We start from the raw sequence: 20,170 nt of genomic DNA, 5'->3' as shown, positions 1-20,170 counted from the left end.
GGCCGTGGCACGTAGCACATCATAGGATCACAGAGCCAGAAATTTAAGTTTCATTTTCTCTGCCATCTTGTTTCTTCACTGAGATTGGGAGCCCGTTACTCCCACATAGTAAGCAGGCTGACCAATATCATGCATGTAAGCTGAAGCTAACTGAAGCTAAAGTAGAGAGGAATTAAGAAAAAGAGCCAAGGTGTGTATCGTGACTTTCCCCACGTTTGCAAGGACAAAGCCAGGACTACTTCTTGTTTTCTCTGCGCTGGGGACCAAGAAAGGTAAGCTTGCTGGCACTTTTTCAGGGGTAATATTTTGCTCTCGCCAGGGTGACCTGTTTAAACTTGGTTGGCTAAAACAAAGACTAGATACAGAGTTAGGTCATAAATCTAGCAAAGTTAAAACTGCTAACCTTCTCTCTTGGGGGAACTCAGGGAATATCCCTTTTCGGCTTCTAGACCTACGGGAGCTAAGGTTGGGTTAGTGACCTGAAGGAAAGGGACTCCCGCCCAAGTGAGGGACATGTGAGACTAATACGGGGTCAGTTTAAGTGAGGCCTAGGCATAGCAAGCCTCCAGCGGTGAATTAGTCTTTCAGGACACCTTAAGGGGAAGCAAGAAAGTACAGGATTTACGTGAAATTAAGTGAAAGTAGAGGAATGTCATCATGGCTGAGTGGCCTAAGGAGCCGGCCACATGAGTGCAAGGTCATGCGCTCACAAGGGCGGATATTTCATTTCACTGTTGGGGGGGACAATAAACAGAAAAATTTCTCAAGAGCAATTCCTGAAGGGGACACCAAAGGTGCCGCCAAAAGTACTGTTGTATTAAATGTATATAGAGGTCCATTATGAAACATTTCCATAAGCACTTCATTCCTTTCTTATGAAGATTTTATCAAATTGCCTTTGATATTACTGGGGTCTTTCTACTTGGCGTTTCGGTGCACTGAAAAATGATCGGATGTCTGTTTTTCTTTTCTCTGCCATTTTAACTGACCTGGCTGGCTGACAAATAGGCACACACACACACACACACACACACACACACACACACACAGCATGCAGGTTATTTACAGTAGTAGGTGAGATGCAACACCCATTAACTGAACTAAAGCTAATATATGCCTAATTAGATTTAGTTTTCCCGAAAAAGCAGATCTCTAATGTTTTGCTGTCAATGTGTAAAAGTCCAGAACACTATGAAGCCTGCCAGAAACTTACTTCAGGGTCTTTTTTAAGAATTAAGTCTTCATTTATTTCCAAAATTATTAACAAAATTACATAGTGGCAGCCATTTTACATGCAGTAAGAAAAAAAGAATATACTTAGAACCTAATTACGTAGGGTAAGTTAATCTTAAATATTATATTATAGAAATATTACTGTTACCATCTACCAAAGATAATTTTGGTATGCAAACCCGCATTTTCATTTAACCAAGTATCCTGTATCATAAATACATGTCTGGCATTTGTAACAAACCAAACCGCTTGAAAATCGGTCGAAAATTCAGTGAGTTATGATGATTTTAATTGTGGATAGACCTCCTGCCTCCATACACACACATGCATTAGGAGACGCGGCTGCTCCGTACCAACACGCTGACGCACAAGATTCAACCGCGAGGTAATGGAGCGAACAAAATGTAGTCTGGTTACAATTGTGAATGTGTTTTATTCTATTGAGTGGTAGAAGTAAAGAAAAATGTCTGACACATCCTTTGTTTTAAGTTAACCTTTGCGAAGCAGCTACTTACTGGAGGTCTGCCGCCACTGACACACTTCCAGAGATCCTCCACACACACTCGTACCGAGGGCTAATGTGTGTGTGTGGGGGTTCGGGGAGGCAGGTAGGCAGTGGACCAAACCACTGTGAGGCATATGATAGGGGGGAGGGGGGGGGTCGAAATCTTTCGAAACTTAAAAACGCATTGTTTTGTGTCTATAATTAGCACAAGTGCTTTCAATGCATATTATTATATTATTTAAAATTATATAGTTATGTTTACAATGATATATTGAGGGGGACAACTCTCTGTTTTTCCCAGGAAGGGGGGGGTCCGGACCCCCCTGTCCCCCCCGTAATTTCCGCCCATGTGCGCTCAGGTCCAGCTTGTGACTTTTGTTGCATGTCATCCCCATTTTCCTGTCTCACATCAACATCTTCAGTGAATGCTGCAAAACAACATTTTTTGAAACATAATATTTACAAAAATTGATTAGAGATCAAGCAGGTCATAGACCAAGTTTTGCTCAGTCAGGTAGCCAGATAGTGTATAGGGCTACTTATTTACTTATTAAGTCATTAATTGTTTAAAGATTTACATTAATGATGTTCCCAGAAAACACTAAAAATAGCTATCAGTACTGCATTGAGCCTATGTGTTATGTGGATGTTTGATAGTACAAAATATGTATACTGTAGATAATTTGCTTATTTTACTTTTGCTATATTGAAATAAAGAGTTACACACAATAGAAGTAGTGCAGAAAAGGCTTGTATTATATTTAGGTGTATTTTACTCTTTCACATTCTACAGTGATGTGGATACAGTTTTTTTTTTGCATAATTACAAGATACACAAAACAAAACAGTAATGTGATGCTTTTATTTATTTGTTTTATTTTAACTACACCGAGAGAAGCCAGGCGAAATTTCATTGTACCTGAGTATAATGACAATAAAGATCATTCTATTCTATTCTATTCTAATGGAAACAAAAATTCTAATACTATAATAGGCAAAAGACTCGCGACTCCGTAACCTGCCAACATCCAATGTGGACACACACACCGTCACACACAGAGAGAGAGACATAATAATGATCAACCAAACATCAACATAACGCAAAGGCTCAGTGCAGTACTGATAGCTGTTCTTAGTCGGTTTTTTGTTTGTTTGTGTGTAATAGACTACCTGACCAAATACTCAATGACAATGTCTGTTGTTTTGGTTGACTCTGTTGGTTGATTAGTTAGTGTTAGACAGACAGTTTCATTAAAGGTTTTAAAAACTCAGTATTAAGAAATGCTTGTAATCAATTGTGAAAAACTGTAAAAATGACATCTTCCTCTTATTATATAAACATGGCTGTGAATGTGAAGCTGAATATCCATGGCTTGTCATTGTGTGAGAGAATTAATATTGTTCTAATAATATATTGTCATTGTTCTAGTTCTAGTTGAGAACCAGCACACCAAAGTATCATTTAACTCTTTATTTCATGACAACGTTTCGATCCATGATGGCTCTTCATCAGGTCAAATTAAAATTACAAACACCTGTTCATTCGTCCTATATATAGGCTTCACTGTCACCTGGTATGTGACATCACCACAAATACTGTCAGTGACAGTGTAAGTGACAGTCAAGGATCAGTTGTTTGTGAATGTTTATGCTAAATAAATAATGATTTTTGTTGAAGACATGCAAGTGCAAAAGTTACAGCCCCATGACAGCAAAATCTCACTCCAGCCAGCTGACCAAAGTTGGCAACCCTGTGTGTGTTATTGTATATCTACATTTTATTCAAACATGGCTGTAATAACTTTGTAGTTAACAAGACTAGGTAGACCTAGTGCAAGCCGGGTCTCCTCTTGGCTTTCACACCCTATGTGTTCTGTATTGCCCTCGTAGTGATATACTGTAAGTGTGGTGGCCTGCAAAAACCCCTCACATGGTGAAAACTTGACATGTTTAATTTGTGATATTTTGATTTTGAGTTTTTTAATCTGTTATGTCTAAAAGTAAAAAGTGAGAAAATGGTTTTAAACATTCCACAACATTCCATTTTCTCCAGTGGCGTTCTATCAAGTTAGTCTACAGGAGAGAGTAAGGAACAAACACACCAGCACTGAAAACAAACACAATATGATTTGTTTTCCTCAACAACATACTTGGTCACTTCCTTACAGCAATATGAAACCATAGGATTGTCTTAAGTGTGTGTCTGTGGATGTGCTTTACACCTATCGGACACTTCTCTATCTTTACTTTAGTGAGAAGGTAAAAATGGAATGGAGTAACAAGTGAGGCTATCTATATAGTCAAGTTAATTTGTTGAAATGAAAAGGGATCAGTTATCTGTGCCTTCTGGTAGGCTAAAGCTTTTTATTAGTTTTTGCAATAAGTTGTTGACATCAGTAACCGGGGAATAATGCGAGTGGATCTAGCGGTCATCTTTCTGTGGACATGACTGATGGATATCTGACACGACCAGCAGCTACCTGTAGCTTTGCTCATAGTGACTCTGTCCTACCGCTTGTTAGCTAACACTCCTAAACCTGTGTTTTTTCCTGGACATTAGCTGTAACGTTAAGTTAGTAATGTTAAGTCCGCTCCTCTCTTGCTCTGGTGTGGATGCGGTCAGCAGACAGTAGCCTATTGGCTAACTTGTTTTGCTAGCCAACTACCCTTCACAAAACCACAAAAATAAATACTTTCCCTTTTGTTTTCTGAAAATAATTATTCACCATGAGATAAAAGTAACAAAATCACTCAAAATCCCAAAATGCCTGCAAAACTCGTTTTCGATCTATTTTGGTTCATTGCCAACAATGTGTAGCGGCGACATCCAACGGGTTCTCCAGACCACATTATAAGTGGCACTTTGTACAATTTTAAGGATTCCTGCCTGGGAAGTGCATGTAAACAATCATTTTGATATTCAATTCAACTCCATTGTAACACTAACATTGCAAACAACGTGATATCACGTATACCACCATAACTGTGTAGGTCTTGACGCCACTTCTCGTGCGACTTTCAACAATGGGCAGTCAGTCAGTTAGCTACTTTCACTCTTCTAGGCCGGTCCCAGAGGCCCGGCAAAAATGGTGCATATTATGGTATTGTGACATCAAACATTAATCTGCCATCTTACTTATTGGATTTGATGATTAAATGAAAAGAAAATTGTTTAAATCTATATGCTGCTTTTATTTTGAAGGCTGAAAGCCCAAACTGGAATTCTTGTTCTTGTTTTTTTTTTTTTTTTTTCTGGTCAGCATAAAAATGATTTGTGGATTCTTTGGTGATGTACAGGCACAAGATCAGTCTCAAAAGTTTAAATATGGGCATGTTTTGATGAAACCTTATGTTTACAAATTTTAGTGTTTTTGTACAAATACAATATGATATTGTGCATTTCTGCGCAATGCGTTTAAACTTGTGGTGTCTGACATATAGGCCTATCTGAGTCATTAGGCATTTGTTTTCCCTCTTCATTAAACCCTTTGATCTCCCTAAGGGGAGGGAGGGGAGTAAACCGGAGAGAGGTGGAGACATTATAAAAGAGAACGCTCAAGGTACACAGAGCACCAGAGGAGTACGGAGGGAATCTAGTTAAATTGGAAAAGACAAAATATAAGTACATTAACTTCTCTGCACTATATTCAGAACTCAATATGTTAGTGATTCAGTATAGTAACCAGGTAACAGAATATTTAGTAGCATACTATGTCATTTTATTACTGTCATTTTTTTGTTAAATCTCAATATCTTAATCAGTACAGTAAATGTTTTTGCTGTTGATTCCCTGTAGTGAAATATTCTGCTACAGTTGATAAAAACTTAAAACTGAAAGGTATAAGAGTGGTATACAAGTGTAGAGTAAGAGATAACATGTAAGAGTACAATTTAATATGGTTAAAAAAGGCTTGTCAGTTATGATAAAATTATGTTTTATAATTAAACTTACCTGAAATATGTCTTGTTTCACCATAATCTTTTAGTACACATGGAAAAAACATTTGTTTCAAATGGCCATTTCAGTTATCTCCTTAACTAATGAACCACAACAATATTCAACCCGGTCTCACGGCAGTTCGTGAAATAGTCACGTAATTTAATCTATCGATTCGTGTTCATGGACACGATTTTTCCATTTTTTTTCATGACACTCAGCACGACTTTCAAGCTAATGTATTTCAGTTGGAAGTATCTTTCGTGCCTGCAGCACGTTTTTTTTCTGTCAGTTGGGACTCGGGGAGCACAGAAGCCATAACATAACCTTCGATTTTAATGATATCTTTAACATTTTTCAACACAAAAACACTAAAGTGTCCTTGATAACTCAACAATAGAATAGGTTAATGTTATGGCCATCCGTTTTAATTATTTCACCTTCGATTCTGAGAAATCCAGTTTTTTTGTCAGTTTTGGACAATAGCGGAAGCGGCTACATTAGCCTACCCATGATCCTCAGCGAGCGTTACTATGAAAAAAAGATATAAAAGATATATCTACTGAATATATCAAATATCTAGTACAGCCGAACTAGTAATTACACTGCATCTGGATGATCTATGTTAAGAAAAAGTAAAGATGTTGGTTTATTTCAGATATTTTAGCCAAAACATCATATTAAACGGTTGAGTGCAGTGTAATACATAACTGCCTCCAGTCAAAAAAGGGCTTGCCAGCTGTGATATACTAATATTTTGCTCTCAGATTTCTTTTACATTTGTCTGGTCTCACCACAATCCTTTTCAACAGACATAGAAAAAGCTCAAATCAGTTGTCTCAAAGAGGCCTTGGTATTATCTCCTTTATTAATGTACCACAACAACAACAATAATAAATATAGCCACAAGCAGCAATTGAGGGGTCCCTGCACACCTTGAAAAAAAGACAATACATTTTTTTACAATACATGTGGACACGAAGAGCAGGTGAACCCCATGTGTAGGTCACACAGCAAGGATGGAATGAATGTCAATTGACTTGACAAATGACTAGCAGATTCAAATGGAAACAAGGCAAATTGGCTTTCAGGACACTAAAAGCCAACTTAAACAATCAAGTTGTATAAGTCATTGGTTCAACAGGTTAAAGCACTTCAATGGATGTGGAACATCGTCTTACTCAGTAGCTTACATGATTCTGGAACACTATCTGCCATTTCCCCATTAAAGATTAACTAAACTGATTCTGACTCCTCTCTCTCCCCATCTGTTGCTCATTTAGCCAATCTGTTCACTTCACAAACACCTTCAACAGATTTAAAACTCCACATACATAACTGATTCAAATATTAACCAATGATAATTGGTTAAAACCATGTAATAATTATTTGCACTTGTTACTGTGTTATTATATTAGTATACTTACACTTGCTTAGCAATGTAAAATAACTGATAGAAGGGATGTTCTTACTTTACTTTTCTTGATTAATGCTGTAGCACTTTTTGTTTTCATAGCACTCTGAATTATCTGGCTACTTACCCTGACCCCTACTGATGGAATATTCATTTATTTTACTGTTGCACTTATTCGTAAGTTGATCTGTATAAGAGTGTCTGCTAAATGCCTTAATTGCATTAATTGTTTTCCATTTTAACAGTGGCAGATCATGGAGACATTTGATTTTGTCCGGGACAAATTAACTGAATGGGGTCTCAGTGAGTTGATACAGAGATTTGAAGGTAAAGTATTACCATGCTTCCTTGGTGGGCACAGATATGATACAATATTGATGTTGCTTGAGTCTACCAATACTGAAATTGAAAACAGAGATTGCAGTGCAATTGTTACATATCCTTGACATTTTGTACATGTAATTGTTTTGATAAAATGTGACAAGTTGATACTCTTTTGTCAGTGACCTTGACCACAATTCAAACAGAACTTGCAAGAGCAAGAAAAGACTGGAAGTAGACTACTTGCACATTGTTAACAAATAACTGCAATTTTCTCAGTGTTTGAAGTGTACAAATGATCTAATGGACTAAATCCTTACAAATTAGCAAGCAATTAGCTGGAACATTGAAAATGACTGGCGCCCATTAGCAACTTGTGGATTATTGCATAATCAGGAGAAGAGGACCTCAGCACAGGCAGTGCTGGAAAAAGTGAGCTTGTCTGAGTTTGAAAAGTGACTGAGAAACAGCCAAGTGAAATAATATTACAGTTAGTGACATTGAATGTTAGACTGGATGAAGATGAATATGTATTCAGACCTCAACATTAGTAGATGTGAAATTATATATTTAGTAATCAATTTGTCACTATGGTCAGTCATTTATACTAAGTACGCAGCTGTTGTCCTCTAAGCAAATCTGCCTATGAAACTGTAGTCTTACAAGTTATTGTATCAGAAAAGTACAACTGATATTCGTATGGAAAATCAATATCAGTGCCCACGTCTATTTCACACCTAATTAAGTAGAATTTGAAAATAAGACTTGTTGCTGTGTGACCAGGATTCATCTGAATATTTTTGAATTTCAGATCAAGGCATTGAAAAGGAGAGTTTCCTTGGTCTTGAACAGTCAGGTGATATCAATGACTTGATTCCAAAAATAGGACCAAGGACAAAATTCAAAAACAGACTCAATGCATTCTTACAGGTAATGTGCTGCACTATCAAGATAATTTAATTTACACATGCTTGTATTCATAAGTTACTATAGCTATAGAAGACTGCACTACATTTACTGCAGGAGCATGAACTTCTGTCTAGTGTTTGGATAAAGTCATCTTTCCTAAGAATGTACACAAGACTGATGTGCTTTACATGCACAGAGCAGAAATGGGGGATGGAGGCGTTATGTCCCCCGCTCCTTTGGCAAAAGGCAAATCACCCAGACTTTTTAGATGTGACCAGCAGCTAGTTTGCATAGTATTCCCATGATGTCACATGCATTTCCTACCAATATGGTGCTTTACCATATACACAGCTCATTGGCTGTGGTTGTCGTTTGATTATAATAATCTGTTAATTTATTACAATCACCTGTTAGTTTCCTACCAAGATGACCGTGTAGTGATGTAACAGAACACTATGAATAAGTCACTCTGTTGGTCGGTCCCCCCCAAAAAAAAAAAAAAAACTTTTTGTGCATGTGCCATTGCGGGACACAACTAGAAAGACCATGATTGCTGCACTACTTTGAGTTTAGCTCAATTGGTAAAGAAAAGGTTTACCATGCCAGAGATCCTGGGTTTTAATCCCGTGTGAGTTAATTTAGCACAACCATTTTTTCATGCATGCTGGCTTCCCCCAAAACATGTGACCTACGCTCTTTTAACAGTTGCACGCTAATTCTCAAATGTGCATGCCGGTGGTCCAATAGCAATAGCTTTGCACTTTCTCCTGCACTGTTAGTGGAGCAGGGAGCAGCAGCTGCTTCTGCACAGGTGAGGAGTAACTAGCTGGCCGGACAGCTAAAGGATAAGATCACATTTAATTTTATATTCTACTTGATAATTAGCTTGTTACAGATATGTTTTATTAGCCGGATGATGAACATGGTATTTATTACTATTTTAGGGATGCTCATCTCAATCTTATTCTTTAAGTTTCACTTCATTTTTCTGTACTGTCAATAGATAGAGCGGGGAACCGCAGAGCAGGGGGCAGCAGCTGATTCTGCACAGGTAAGGGGTAACTGGCTGACCAAATAGGCCCTTTTCACAAACATGGTTGCTCGGTTCTCACCATTGCCAACAATGTTAAATGTGACAATACATGTATTGTATTCATTGATGGATTTATCCCACTATAAATTGAGGAAAACTCTGTCCTTCTGTCTGTCTGTCTGCATCCATTTTGCTCCTCAATGGGTTGGCCAATCAATCTGAAACTGCACATGGGCATTGAGCATTGGCATAGGCAGGGCGCGCGCATCCCCAGAAGTCTGCACGTAGTTGTGGCACACGCATCCCCGAGTATGGACTAGTTACTTTTGAAACAGGAGTTAAAGAGTAACTGAACCCCAAACCCAAATCTGTGGTGAAGCCTGACATCTAATGGTGAAAAGTAGGGTACTGAACTGGCAATCTGCTATTGGTTGGTCTTTGTGGCAGGTGATGTCACCCTCTATAGAGTACAACAGGTGGTGACATCTATCAGGTTGCCGGGGTGCAACAACGGAACAGGTCTCCCAAAAGTAGCACCAGAAGCATGCCATTTTTTCACCACTGTAGAGACAGGCCTATTGCTGCAAGGAGTAGAATCATGGCTGTAAATCTTTTGGTTAAATTTGATAGTGGTGGGACAGGAAACAAGTTATTTATTTATTTATTTTTTTAAAGAAAACCCTCAGATTTCCACAATTCTATTATGAAACTGTCACTGCACTATGGCGGGGAGCGCATTGCTTTTAAAGGGGATGAGGGGAGCTGATTTGATTGGCCATGATTGATGCCAGCCCCTACTCACCTACTGATAATGTATTCTCTCTAATCCTACCCCTTTCTCAACTGTGCCGCTGGTGTGCCTCTGCTGCGCCTGCGCATCTGGTCACAAAATTACCAAAAATCTGTTGGTCATGTCCAAGTGAGCTTTCACCGTGAGCTTGCGCCACTGCCTGTGTCTGTGCCTTGATTCACGGAAATAGAGCCCTCTTCTGAATACATGAATATATCGTTATTTCAACTCATTAATTGTGAGAATACATATGAGAAAAGGTACATAATGAATCAGCTTTGTTTTTTCTCTTAAGTGCTGTTTAATGAGTGGACTGTTCATATTCATCTTCAGATTGGGCCTTCCACCAGTAACACAAGGGCTAAAGGTGAGCTGCACGGTGAAGAATGTATAATGAATTAATATTCATGAATGACTTTCAAAACAATAATGTCTAACTTTGATCAAAGGACGATACTAAGATATATTGAGACCAAGTTGTTGTGAGAAGAAAGTTAAGCTAGGTCTGATGGCCTTACTGACTGCTGTTTTAAATCATCTATTTTATTAGGCAAGAGAAAGTCTGATTCTCTAACTAAATCGCGCAAACAGCAATCAACACCTAGAAAACAACACCGTGGCTCTGTTTCGGGAAGTTCAGGTATTAACAGTTTTTCCACAAATTGTAAAGACATGTTACAATGGCTGACAATAATCTACTTTGTGTTATACAAACTTTATGTAATTAAATTTTCATTGCATAGCAAATGTCTGTTTATATTGTATAGACTACCATTACAATCAAGTTGAATGGTCCTTTACTTTTACTGTGGCATAAGTGAAAATATGTGATGATGTGAAGGAGATCATGGAAAGTGTCAATGGCAAACTCGATAAGCAGGACCACAAAGAGCTCAAAACTTTTCTTAAGTAAGTTATTCTATGTAAAATTCCTTTTTATTATTCACATTGCTGCCCATGAAAGACTTACTTTTACTTATAAACATTATATCAGAATTACTGCTTACTCAATGCTCAACTAAAATCTGTTGAATGTACTTCACAACTAATAATAATTTGAATACAATACTTTGGTGCTTTGTACTTAATGTATTAATAATGTATGTGAAGTTTATCCACGTGAAATTTTAGCTATTCCTCTTTTAAATGGGTTAGATAGATTTTGCCAGGAGCACAGCAGCTGTAATTGTAACCTGAGAGAGAAGGGAAAATGTCTTGGTAATGGCCATATCATTATTGTGTAGTTCTTAACACATTTATTGATTTGTTGTTCGTAATACTGCATGGTACACATATTATGTAGCCTATTTGTTTGCCATAACAAACAAAGACATCAAACACACTCTTTGGGCATGTAGTAGCAAGCCGTTCATTCGGGTTTCCGACACTTGACACGACACGGCAGTATCGAACTCTTGAGATGCTGCTTGTCTCGGACAGCCTGCAGATACTGTGCAGGTAGGCACGCTGCTGCGGTTTCCAGCTTGGTTGGTAGTTACTTGTTTAGCCTTTGTGTAACTAATCTTGTAATTTGTCTTAAGCCATATTACAAACAAATTTAAATAAAATTATGCTTTTGTACTCTGTTAATTCTTTTCTTAATAAATAAGAATTGACCTCACACACCATTGAAAATTACTATTATAGTGCTCCTCAATTGTCCAATCACAAGCTATGTTATAATCAAAAATGTCATAGGCCACGCCCACCGGAAGTAATTTGGACCAAATTTTGGATTTTGATTATTGTCTGTCCACTGAGTATGTGTATTAAATGTCTTAACATTTGGTACATCCAGTTGTGAGACATACATTTTTTAACATTTTGGTGCCCCCTATTGGACAATTTTATATTGCTTTTGCACATGTTGTTACTGAACACTATTCAACATAACTATCAAGTTTGGTGAAGATTGGACACAGTCAATGAGTTAGGGCCATTTTTCGATTTAGCAACATTCTGGGTCAAGTTTGTTAGCCACGTCACTGAACTGATCAGGAAAAAAAAATTTTTTTTGTGTAGCTCAGCCTGATAGTGCTGTGAAAAAAGTAGTGAAAGTTTTTTTTTTTTCAAAAAATTCAAAATGGCAGGAAATCTAGTCAGACAGAAATGGGCGGGGCCTATATGGATAGATGCAAAATGACCCAAGTCAAACGGTTCAGAAGTTATTGGCCAAAATGTAAAGTTTGTCTTATAGCGCCACCATCTGGCCGATTTGTTTGGTTGCTGTGGGTCTTATGGTTTCTGAGACCCAGATACTTTTAGCGGAGAAAAATAATAATCCTAACAATTTCAATAGTGTTCATAATTAATAATCGTAACAAAAATAATAGTGTTTCTGCACTACGTGCTCGAAACACTAATTAAATAGGATATCTTGCCCTATACTGGCCTAAAATGAGTACAACACTGTAGGCACACAGTTGTTGCCCAGAGCTGTATGAAGACCACATGGCTCAAGCTTGAAAACCTGAAAAACTTGAAGGTTCAATTCATTTAGATGCACTGACTCGAAATAAACAAATCAACAAAAAGACTCTGACTTAGTGGCACTATTGTCTTCCTTCTCCACATCTTCTATTTCATTACTTGTCCAATCTGTCAAATAATCCCATAGTTAAAGTCTTATTTCTTTCACAACAGGAAGAAAATCAGTGATTTGGAAGTAGACAGAAAGCAGTTTGTGGGCGTCTTTGGTAGATCAGGGGCTGGAAAGAGCTCTTTGATAAATGCCATCATTGGAGAGGAGGATCTTTTGCCCTCTGGAGATCTCAGAGCATGTACCTCAGTCATGATTAAGGTGGAAGCTAATATGAGCAACTCCATGTACATGGCAGAGATCGAGTTCATTACAAAAGAGGTAAAATGAGCTTGTTATGTGTTATAATAATATTACTAATATATATTAATTATAAGTGCTACATAAAGCTATTTGAAAGAATGTGGTGCAGCTGTATAGTTGGGCACACAAATGTTACGTGGCAATATTAAGTTTATATTTTATTTTTAGGAATGGTATGATGAGTTATTGTCCTTATCAAAAATGTATGTTCCTGAGGACAATGTGAATGAGGAAAGTAAAGATGGTGATGATGATGATGATGATGATGATGATGATGATGATGATGATGGAAAGCTCTCAGCACTATATGGAAAAGACAAAAACAAATCCCCCAAAGAACTCATGGACAACAAGTATTTTAAAGACATTCCAGAATTTACCAAATGTGAAAAGAAGGAATTTGCATGCACATCAGTAAGTAATCCTATATTTTCACTTTATCTCTGCCACTGAATATTTAATCTTTCTAACAGAGTGGACAATTTTAAAATCTAGAATTGATGATGTTTCAATGCATGTACCTTCATATCTTTTTTTTTACTCTTTTAAGTTTTGACACCACAGAAAAGACAGAGAGATGTGCATTTCTCCTTTTCGTTTGTCAGTCCAGAAAAGTGTTGCAGAGGTGTGGACAATACTAATCTAATGGACTGGCTGGACCTCAGTTTCAGAGTAAAAGTGTCTGTCCGTTTGAGCCAAGTTGTTAAACAAGTTGTGATTAACATCTTTCTTCCTGTCCGAACAGAGCATGGCAGAGACGAGGGAGGAAATTTTCAGCCCCTAGGTTTGAATAAGGGTAACCCTTAATTTTCCAGGTCCCTAACAGCGTATGAACTATTCCTAATTAGGCGTTAACAAAAAAACTATTACACAGTAACGTGGCTGCGTTATTTGATCTTAAATTATGTTATTGTCTAAGGACTAACTTAGCATTTAGTTATTGCATTGTTAATTACTAACAACGTAAGTTAGTTATTAACAAAAAATAATTATACAACAACATATTTGCATTCATATGTATTTACATAGTACCGGAGTTGTAATATGAAGCAGGCCAATTTTCTACAATTAAATAGTAATTCATATGTATTTACATGGTACTGGACCTATAATATGAAGCGGGTGTAAGTAGACAATAATTCATACAATGTGACCATGTTTATTTTCTTTATTGGCATTGAAATGGTACATGTAAGCAGCTTACATTGCATACAGACCAGACTGTAAAGTGCCGGGGGATCAATTTTATAGATATTTCGATGTTCTCTAGCTTTAGCCTATCCCAGGGTAGGCTACTTTTCTGTGGTGTCAATTCAAACACAAAAAGCAAAGGACCGCAAAATCGCTTTTTTACTTTTTACTTACTTTACTTTTACTTTGAATGTACTGTTTATTGCAGGCCTTGGCTCTGTCTCAACAACTGGCCAAGTACATAAGAATTGACAAGAAAGAGTCAGGAAGACAGTATTGGCCACTAGTGAAGTGTGTGACCATCAAGGTGCCAAATGTCACTGATCTTCTTGAGCATGTCACGCTTGTGGATCTTCCTGGAAGTGGAGACTGTAACAAAAGCAGAGATGAAATGTGGAAAGAGGTAATTTATTCATATTCACCGTTTCATATTATCCTGTTATAAACTGTATTGCCACAATGTTATTAAAATGCTCTGACCTTAGCCTGTAGTTTGAAGGATGATCATAGTTATAACTTTACATTGTGTTCCTTCAGATTGTTGGAAGTTGCTCTACTGTGTGGATTGTGACTGACGTTACTCGAGCAGCATCAGAGAAAGAGCCCTGGGAGATCTTGGATAACACCATCAGCCTCATGGGAAATGGTGGAGAGTGTCAACGTATCAGTTTTATCTGCACCAAGTCTGACGTTATCAACCATGAATGTCAAACGTAATGCACCATTTAGGATATAATTATTACATAGCTAGATATAAGATATAAAATGACACATACAGTACATAGTGGATGATATAATAACTGTTTAAGAGTAAGACATGCAATTTTTTTTCCAGTCCAAAAGAGGAAGAACGTGATTGCATTTTGAACAGAAACCAGCAAGCCAAGGAACAAGTGAAGAGAGAATTCAACAAAACCAAGAGACAAAAGGAGATGAAGGTAAATTTTACAGATTGAAACAAAGTGTGTCCTACAATTCCAAACCTCCCTTAAACCTGCAATAAGCGACTTCAGACCCTATAACCAATCCTGAAACTAACATGTGCTACGTGGAAATTTCCATGCGATGTAATGATATAAACAAATAGCCACACACGCGGGCCAGCTGTGTTGTTGTTTTCACCTCCTTTTCTCAAGCTTGTTGTCATGCTTGGACCGAGCAGTAGCTTTTCCTTTTTTTAAAACTAGCTTGTCTCCTCCCTCGCTGTTTGAAAGCGGCACTCTCCCCCTCCCATCCCAAAATAATTTTCGTAATGGCGGAATTGGTGAAGCGACCGAGTAAACTTGTTCAACTAGTAAACTTGCGACCTGCCTCTTCACTTGTCATTGTGGGACATGTAACCTTAAGTGGGAGAAAGATCTGTCAAAGCGAGACTGGTAACTGTTTTTTTTTCATTGCAGAAACATTTCAATGGTGACAGTGATGACTTTTTCCAAGTGTTCACAGTGAGCTCCACTGAGTTCCGGAGGGAAACAGTTCTACAAAAAGATGACACCGGTAGCTTCTCCATATGTGAAGATACTGACGATGAAAGATATATTTTTATTAATTTAAGAAAAACGATTGCTCAAAACCCCAATATTAAATATATAATTTGGATTATTTCATTTGAATATTCTAAAAATATCTATTTACATTTCAACAAAACATATTACAATATATATATTGTAATTTTTTTTTCCAGAAATACCCAAACTTCAGGAATTTCTGCAAAATCTCAATGACCGTCAATCAAAGACATCAAACTATGTCTCTGGAGCTTATGGGATTCTTTCTCTGATTCAAGGAGCCAAATGCGGAACAATGGTATGATCATTTAATTCCATTTATTGGTCTGTTTGTGTGGTTGTTTGTAAATTATTTTTATTGAATTTTCATAAAGCAAGAAGATATACATGTATACCAAAATAAACATTGTATGTTATAAGTGATATAACATACAATGTGTATGTATAAGTGAATAAACATTTCACACATGCCCTCCAATTGTAGGTGACAAATTGAATTTACATGAACTTTAAGTCTTGTTGTAATGACGACTCAGCAACATGCAACTGTATGGCATAGTATGTTTTGGATGGTAGTATTTCATTCTGAGCATGGGCTCAGTCTGGCCTCTCAGATTGGATTCAAATGTTATGGGTTTTTTTGTCACTCCCCACACAACACATATTTGATGTCATATGTTGCGACAAGAAGCAGCAAACTCAGTACTCATTACTGGCCAAACATGCAGGCACCTATAGAAATAAAAGTATATATGCCATATAATAAATGTTGCGTCATTGACATCTCAGGACAAACTGTACCATGACTACAACATGCTATTATAGAATCAGTGAAAATGAGCATGTCACTATGCGCACACCTGCGACACCTACAACAACCAAGGTGGATATGGCAGCAAATGAATATAGGTGTGTGTGTGCACGCATGCGTGTGAATGCGTGGGAATGGTTTTGACTCACTGGCAAATAATGGGCAATAATGGGTTTCCAGGTTTCAAAAGTGTTCTCATTGGTTTCTTAAGCTGTCATCTTTTTGTGTAATTAGGGGTCCAAGCACGTAGTGCTGGAACCCTATTGTTTTTGTTCGGATTACTATTATGCTTCTTACTCTGCTCCTTCTGCCCTAAAAGTATCTGGATCTCAGAAACTGTAAGAGTTACAGCAACCAAACTTGGCAGATAGGTCCAAAGTCTCAGCTGCTACTCAGGCAACAAAAACCATGTCAACTGGCCGCATGGTGGCGCTGGCGCTATAACAAGCAACTTTATGTTTTGGCCTATAACGTGATCTATGACTCGTAGAATCAAAATTCCCTGGATTCCTTGGTTCATTCCGCATCTATCCATATAGACCCCACCCATTTCCATCTGACAAGATTTTCCGTCATTTTGAATTTTGTCCATTTTGTTTTTTTACTACTGCTCCTACAAATGTTGCCCAATCTTCACCAAATCTGGCACAATCCTGCACAAAAGTTATCACCCAGTTTTTCCCAAGGCGCGCCATGTGGCTGGGGGCAGAAAGTGGCAAAGTCAGGTCACTCACTCTTTCATTTATGGACGGTTTGAGTGGAGCCTGTGCTTCATTGGATGGTCTCTAGAGGGCACACCGTGGGTCTGCACAGGATTTGTGCTTTGATATTCCATACTGTTTAGATAGAATTGTCTTCCAAAGTTTGGTCAAATGTTGTGGGCGGGGTCTATTTTACAAAAATTGCCATAACTCAGGAACGCATTGTGCTCTCTCAACCAAATTTGGTAAGCATAACCCCTCCCATTTCTGCACACAAGGTTGTCTACCATTTAGAATTTTGTCAAAAACACATTTTTTGCTACTCCTCCTACATATTTGATCCAACCTTCACCAAATTTGTCTCACAGCATGTCTGGACTGTCCTGCACACAAGTTAATGAGCAGTTGGCATTCAAAATGTGTAGGCAGGTCCTAATATACAAACTAAGGCTGGGCGATAAAACAATAACGATATCTATTGCGATAGAACTTACACTCAATATAAAGATAATACATGCTCAATAGAAAGGTCGATAGAAAGCATTGCTTGGTTAGCAGCTCCACACAGCGGAGAGAAAGCCTTGGAGCAAAGTTAGGTTACAGTAAAGACCTGTGAAAGAAGCGCTGGTGCTGTTTTTTCATTATTTCCTATGGAAAAATTGCGCTTTCAGCACTTAAGACCCAAAACAGGTACCTCGCCTCTTTTAGCACTGAGCGCCGTGAGCGCTGGACCTGTTCTTAGGTTGAAACTATTTAAACTTTGTCTGAAGTGCATCGCTCATCAATGTCACTTAAGAGTTCTACAAACCAATGAGGATGAAGCAGGAGCGGGACCAAGAGCCAGCATCCTGCCGTTTTGTAGCTAACGTTAGCTAGGCTAATGTTTATCACAGCAACAACACCCAGAGACTCAGCTCCCCGCTCCAGCGCTCACCTGGTGCCGCCAAAGCGCTCAGCACCAGCGCTTCAAGCGCTCAAGAGGTCGCTTGGTCGCTGAGTCCTGCCTTGCATAGCGGTGTATAAGTTGCTACAAATCCTACACATGCTTTCTATTTTGGTTGCTGAAGTTGAGAAGAGTGGTGGAAGAAAGGCAAAGAAAGAAATTAGTGTACCTTTATAAATCATGTGAGTTGGCAGATTTCAGGGATTTAATATCTTAAATCTTAATCTTTAATATCTTAAAAACATCATAACTTTAAATGGCCATACACATACATTGTATTTATATCTCAGTCATTGTATTCAGTACAAACTTCATTCAAGTTTCAAAATGCCAGTATGCCACAGGGATCACACTCACCCCAGAGGTAATCAGGTTCTCGGACTAAAAACTAATTGCTGCTTGCGGCTATATTATGCGTTTTGTAATTAATTGAATCCATAATAATGAGTGTTGAGTTTGTGACTATTTTTCCAATTCATAAGAATTGCTTTCTTGGCAATAGCAAAGGTGACTAAAATGACTTTGAAGTCAGAGCTTTGGGCACAGTGGAATGGTGCAGTCCAGAACTGAGCATATGGTGCAGGTGATGTCTTCCCAGAATTGATGTACCAGGGGGCAATACCAAGTAGTGTGGGGATAGGTGTCTATGGTATTGAGGGAGCAGTGAGATGTCAGCGGTACTGAAGCCCATTTTTTGCATTTTGTCATTGCATTTACCTTCCACCAGGCTGCTAGAGTTGTTCAGATGACCAGATTTTCATCATAGGTGTTTTGTAATTGTTTTACTCAGGAAGGGTAGGTTACTAATGTCAGTGTCTCATTCTGAATCTTCAGTCTTAAGCCATGAGTTTTGGTGCTGATTACCTATTCCTTTTGTAATGCGCTGTAGCTGGTTTGGTTTGCAATTTGCAATTTGTCTTCTTGTATGGTGGCCAGTTTTATCTGGCATACTTTATTGTTCCAGTAGAATTTTCATATTATTGAGTCTAGGGTGGAAAACCAATTTATGTTAGGAACAGGTTGAACAGGTTTCATTGTGAATATGTAATTGATTTTGGGGAGAATACTACTTTTCAGTGTGGAAATTCATCCCAGGAGGAAAAGAGGAAGGTTAATCCATCCAGTGGTTTAGGTCATCTTCTATAGTTTTTCCCACAGTGCAGCCGAGGGCATCAGGAGCCACACACTGAGCCACACTCTCCATCGTTAATTTACAGACATCCACGTCTTCTGCCGCCCTACCAACTTTAATGGCAGGTAATGATTACCTGTGGTATTTACGTTACATTAGCTGCGGTGACACTGATCCTACGCATTCCTACATTTTTGGAAAAAATAGTGCTGATCACAGACACAACGGTACAACCAAAACAAAGATAAATCGGTGAAAGCCTGGTATAACGTTGGGATGACTGTAGGTTTTCCAGCTCGGTTGCTAGTTACAAGCAAAGATAAGCTACTGTGAGACAAATTCAGGGCTGGGATTCCTATGATGCTGTCAGTCTGACTGATAGTGGTACCTAGAGGTTCTATGAAAATTGTTAAAAGAGATGGGGAGAGTGGTCTTCCCTGTCTGGTTCCCGGTTAAAGTGTGAAGTATTGAGACATAAAAGAGGAAATAAGCATCTCCAGTAATGCTGGAATTGTGCCATATAGATTGATAAGAAAAACAACAATTGCATGGCAATACCAAAAACACACCACATATCTTATGACAACATAAACTCATAATAAACTTATTCACATATATGTGAACACTGAACAACAATACCTACTCAAAGACAGAGACATACAGACTTTAAAGCTCCTAACTGATGATGAGGAACAATACTATTTGATAAAGCAGAAGGTCAACACACTCTCTACAAAGGAGCAGCATATTCTACAGGACTGCAGCGTAATGGATGTCTTTTATGCAGCATTCCCGGTAAACTGTAGCCACTGTAGTGTGTGAAAATCCCAGATGGTCAGTCGTTTCAGAGATGCTAGAACCGGTGCGTGGGACAACAATGATCTTGCAATGTTCAGAGTC

The 20,170-nt window shown here is 38.2% G+C and overlaps 1 protein-coding gene across 1 annotated transcript in view; it reads left to right on the top strand.

The window, feature by feature from the left end:
* Positions 1–7,343: 7,343 nt before the first annotated feature.
* The window catches only part of LOC139923966 (nuclear GTPase SLIP-GC-like), a 28,900-nt gene continuing 16,073 nt past the window's right edge, over positions 7,344–20,170 (top strand). Inside the window, exons 1-11 of the mRNA XM_078284516.1 lie at positions 7,344–7,416; positions 8,222–8,340; positions 10,476–10,509; positions 10,961–11,051; positions 12,786–13,002; positions 13,153–13,398; positions 14,384–14,578; positions 14,713–14,888; positions 15,011–15,113; positions 15,576–15,672; positions 15,860–15,981. Coding sequence (XP_078140642.1) covers positions 7,344–7,416; positions 8,222–8,340; positions 10,476–10,509; positions 10,961–11,051; positions 12,786–13,002; positions 13,153–13,398; positions 14,384–14,578; positions 14,713–14,888; positions 15,011–15,113; positions 15,576–15,672; positions 15,860–15,981 — 1,473 coding nt within the window. The remainder of the gene's footprint in view (positions 7,417–8,221; positions 8,341–10,475; positions 10,510–10,960; positions 11,052–12,785; positions 13,003–13,152; positions 13,399–14,383; positions 14,579–14,712; positions 14,889–15,010; positions 15,114–15,575; positions 15,673–15,859; positions 15,982–20,170) is intronic.

Source organism: Centroberyx gerrardi, chromosome 7 (assembly GCF_048128805.1).
Source record: "Centroberyx gerrardi isolate f3 chromosome 7, fCenGer3.hap1.cur.20231027, whole genome shotgun sequence".
Classification (NCBI taxonomy): Eukaryota; Metazoa; Chordata; class Actinopteri; order Beryciformes; family Berycidae; genus Centroberyx; species Centroberyx gerrardi.
The sequence above is the reverse complement of the archived record's forward strand: the minus strand, read 5'-3'. Positions and strand labels throughout refer to the sequence as shown.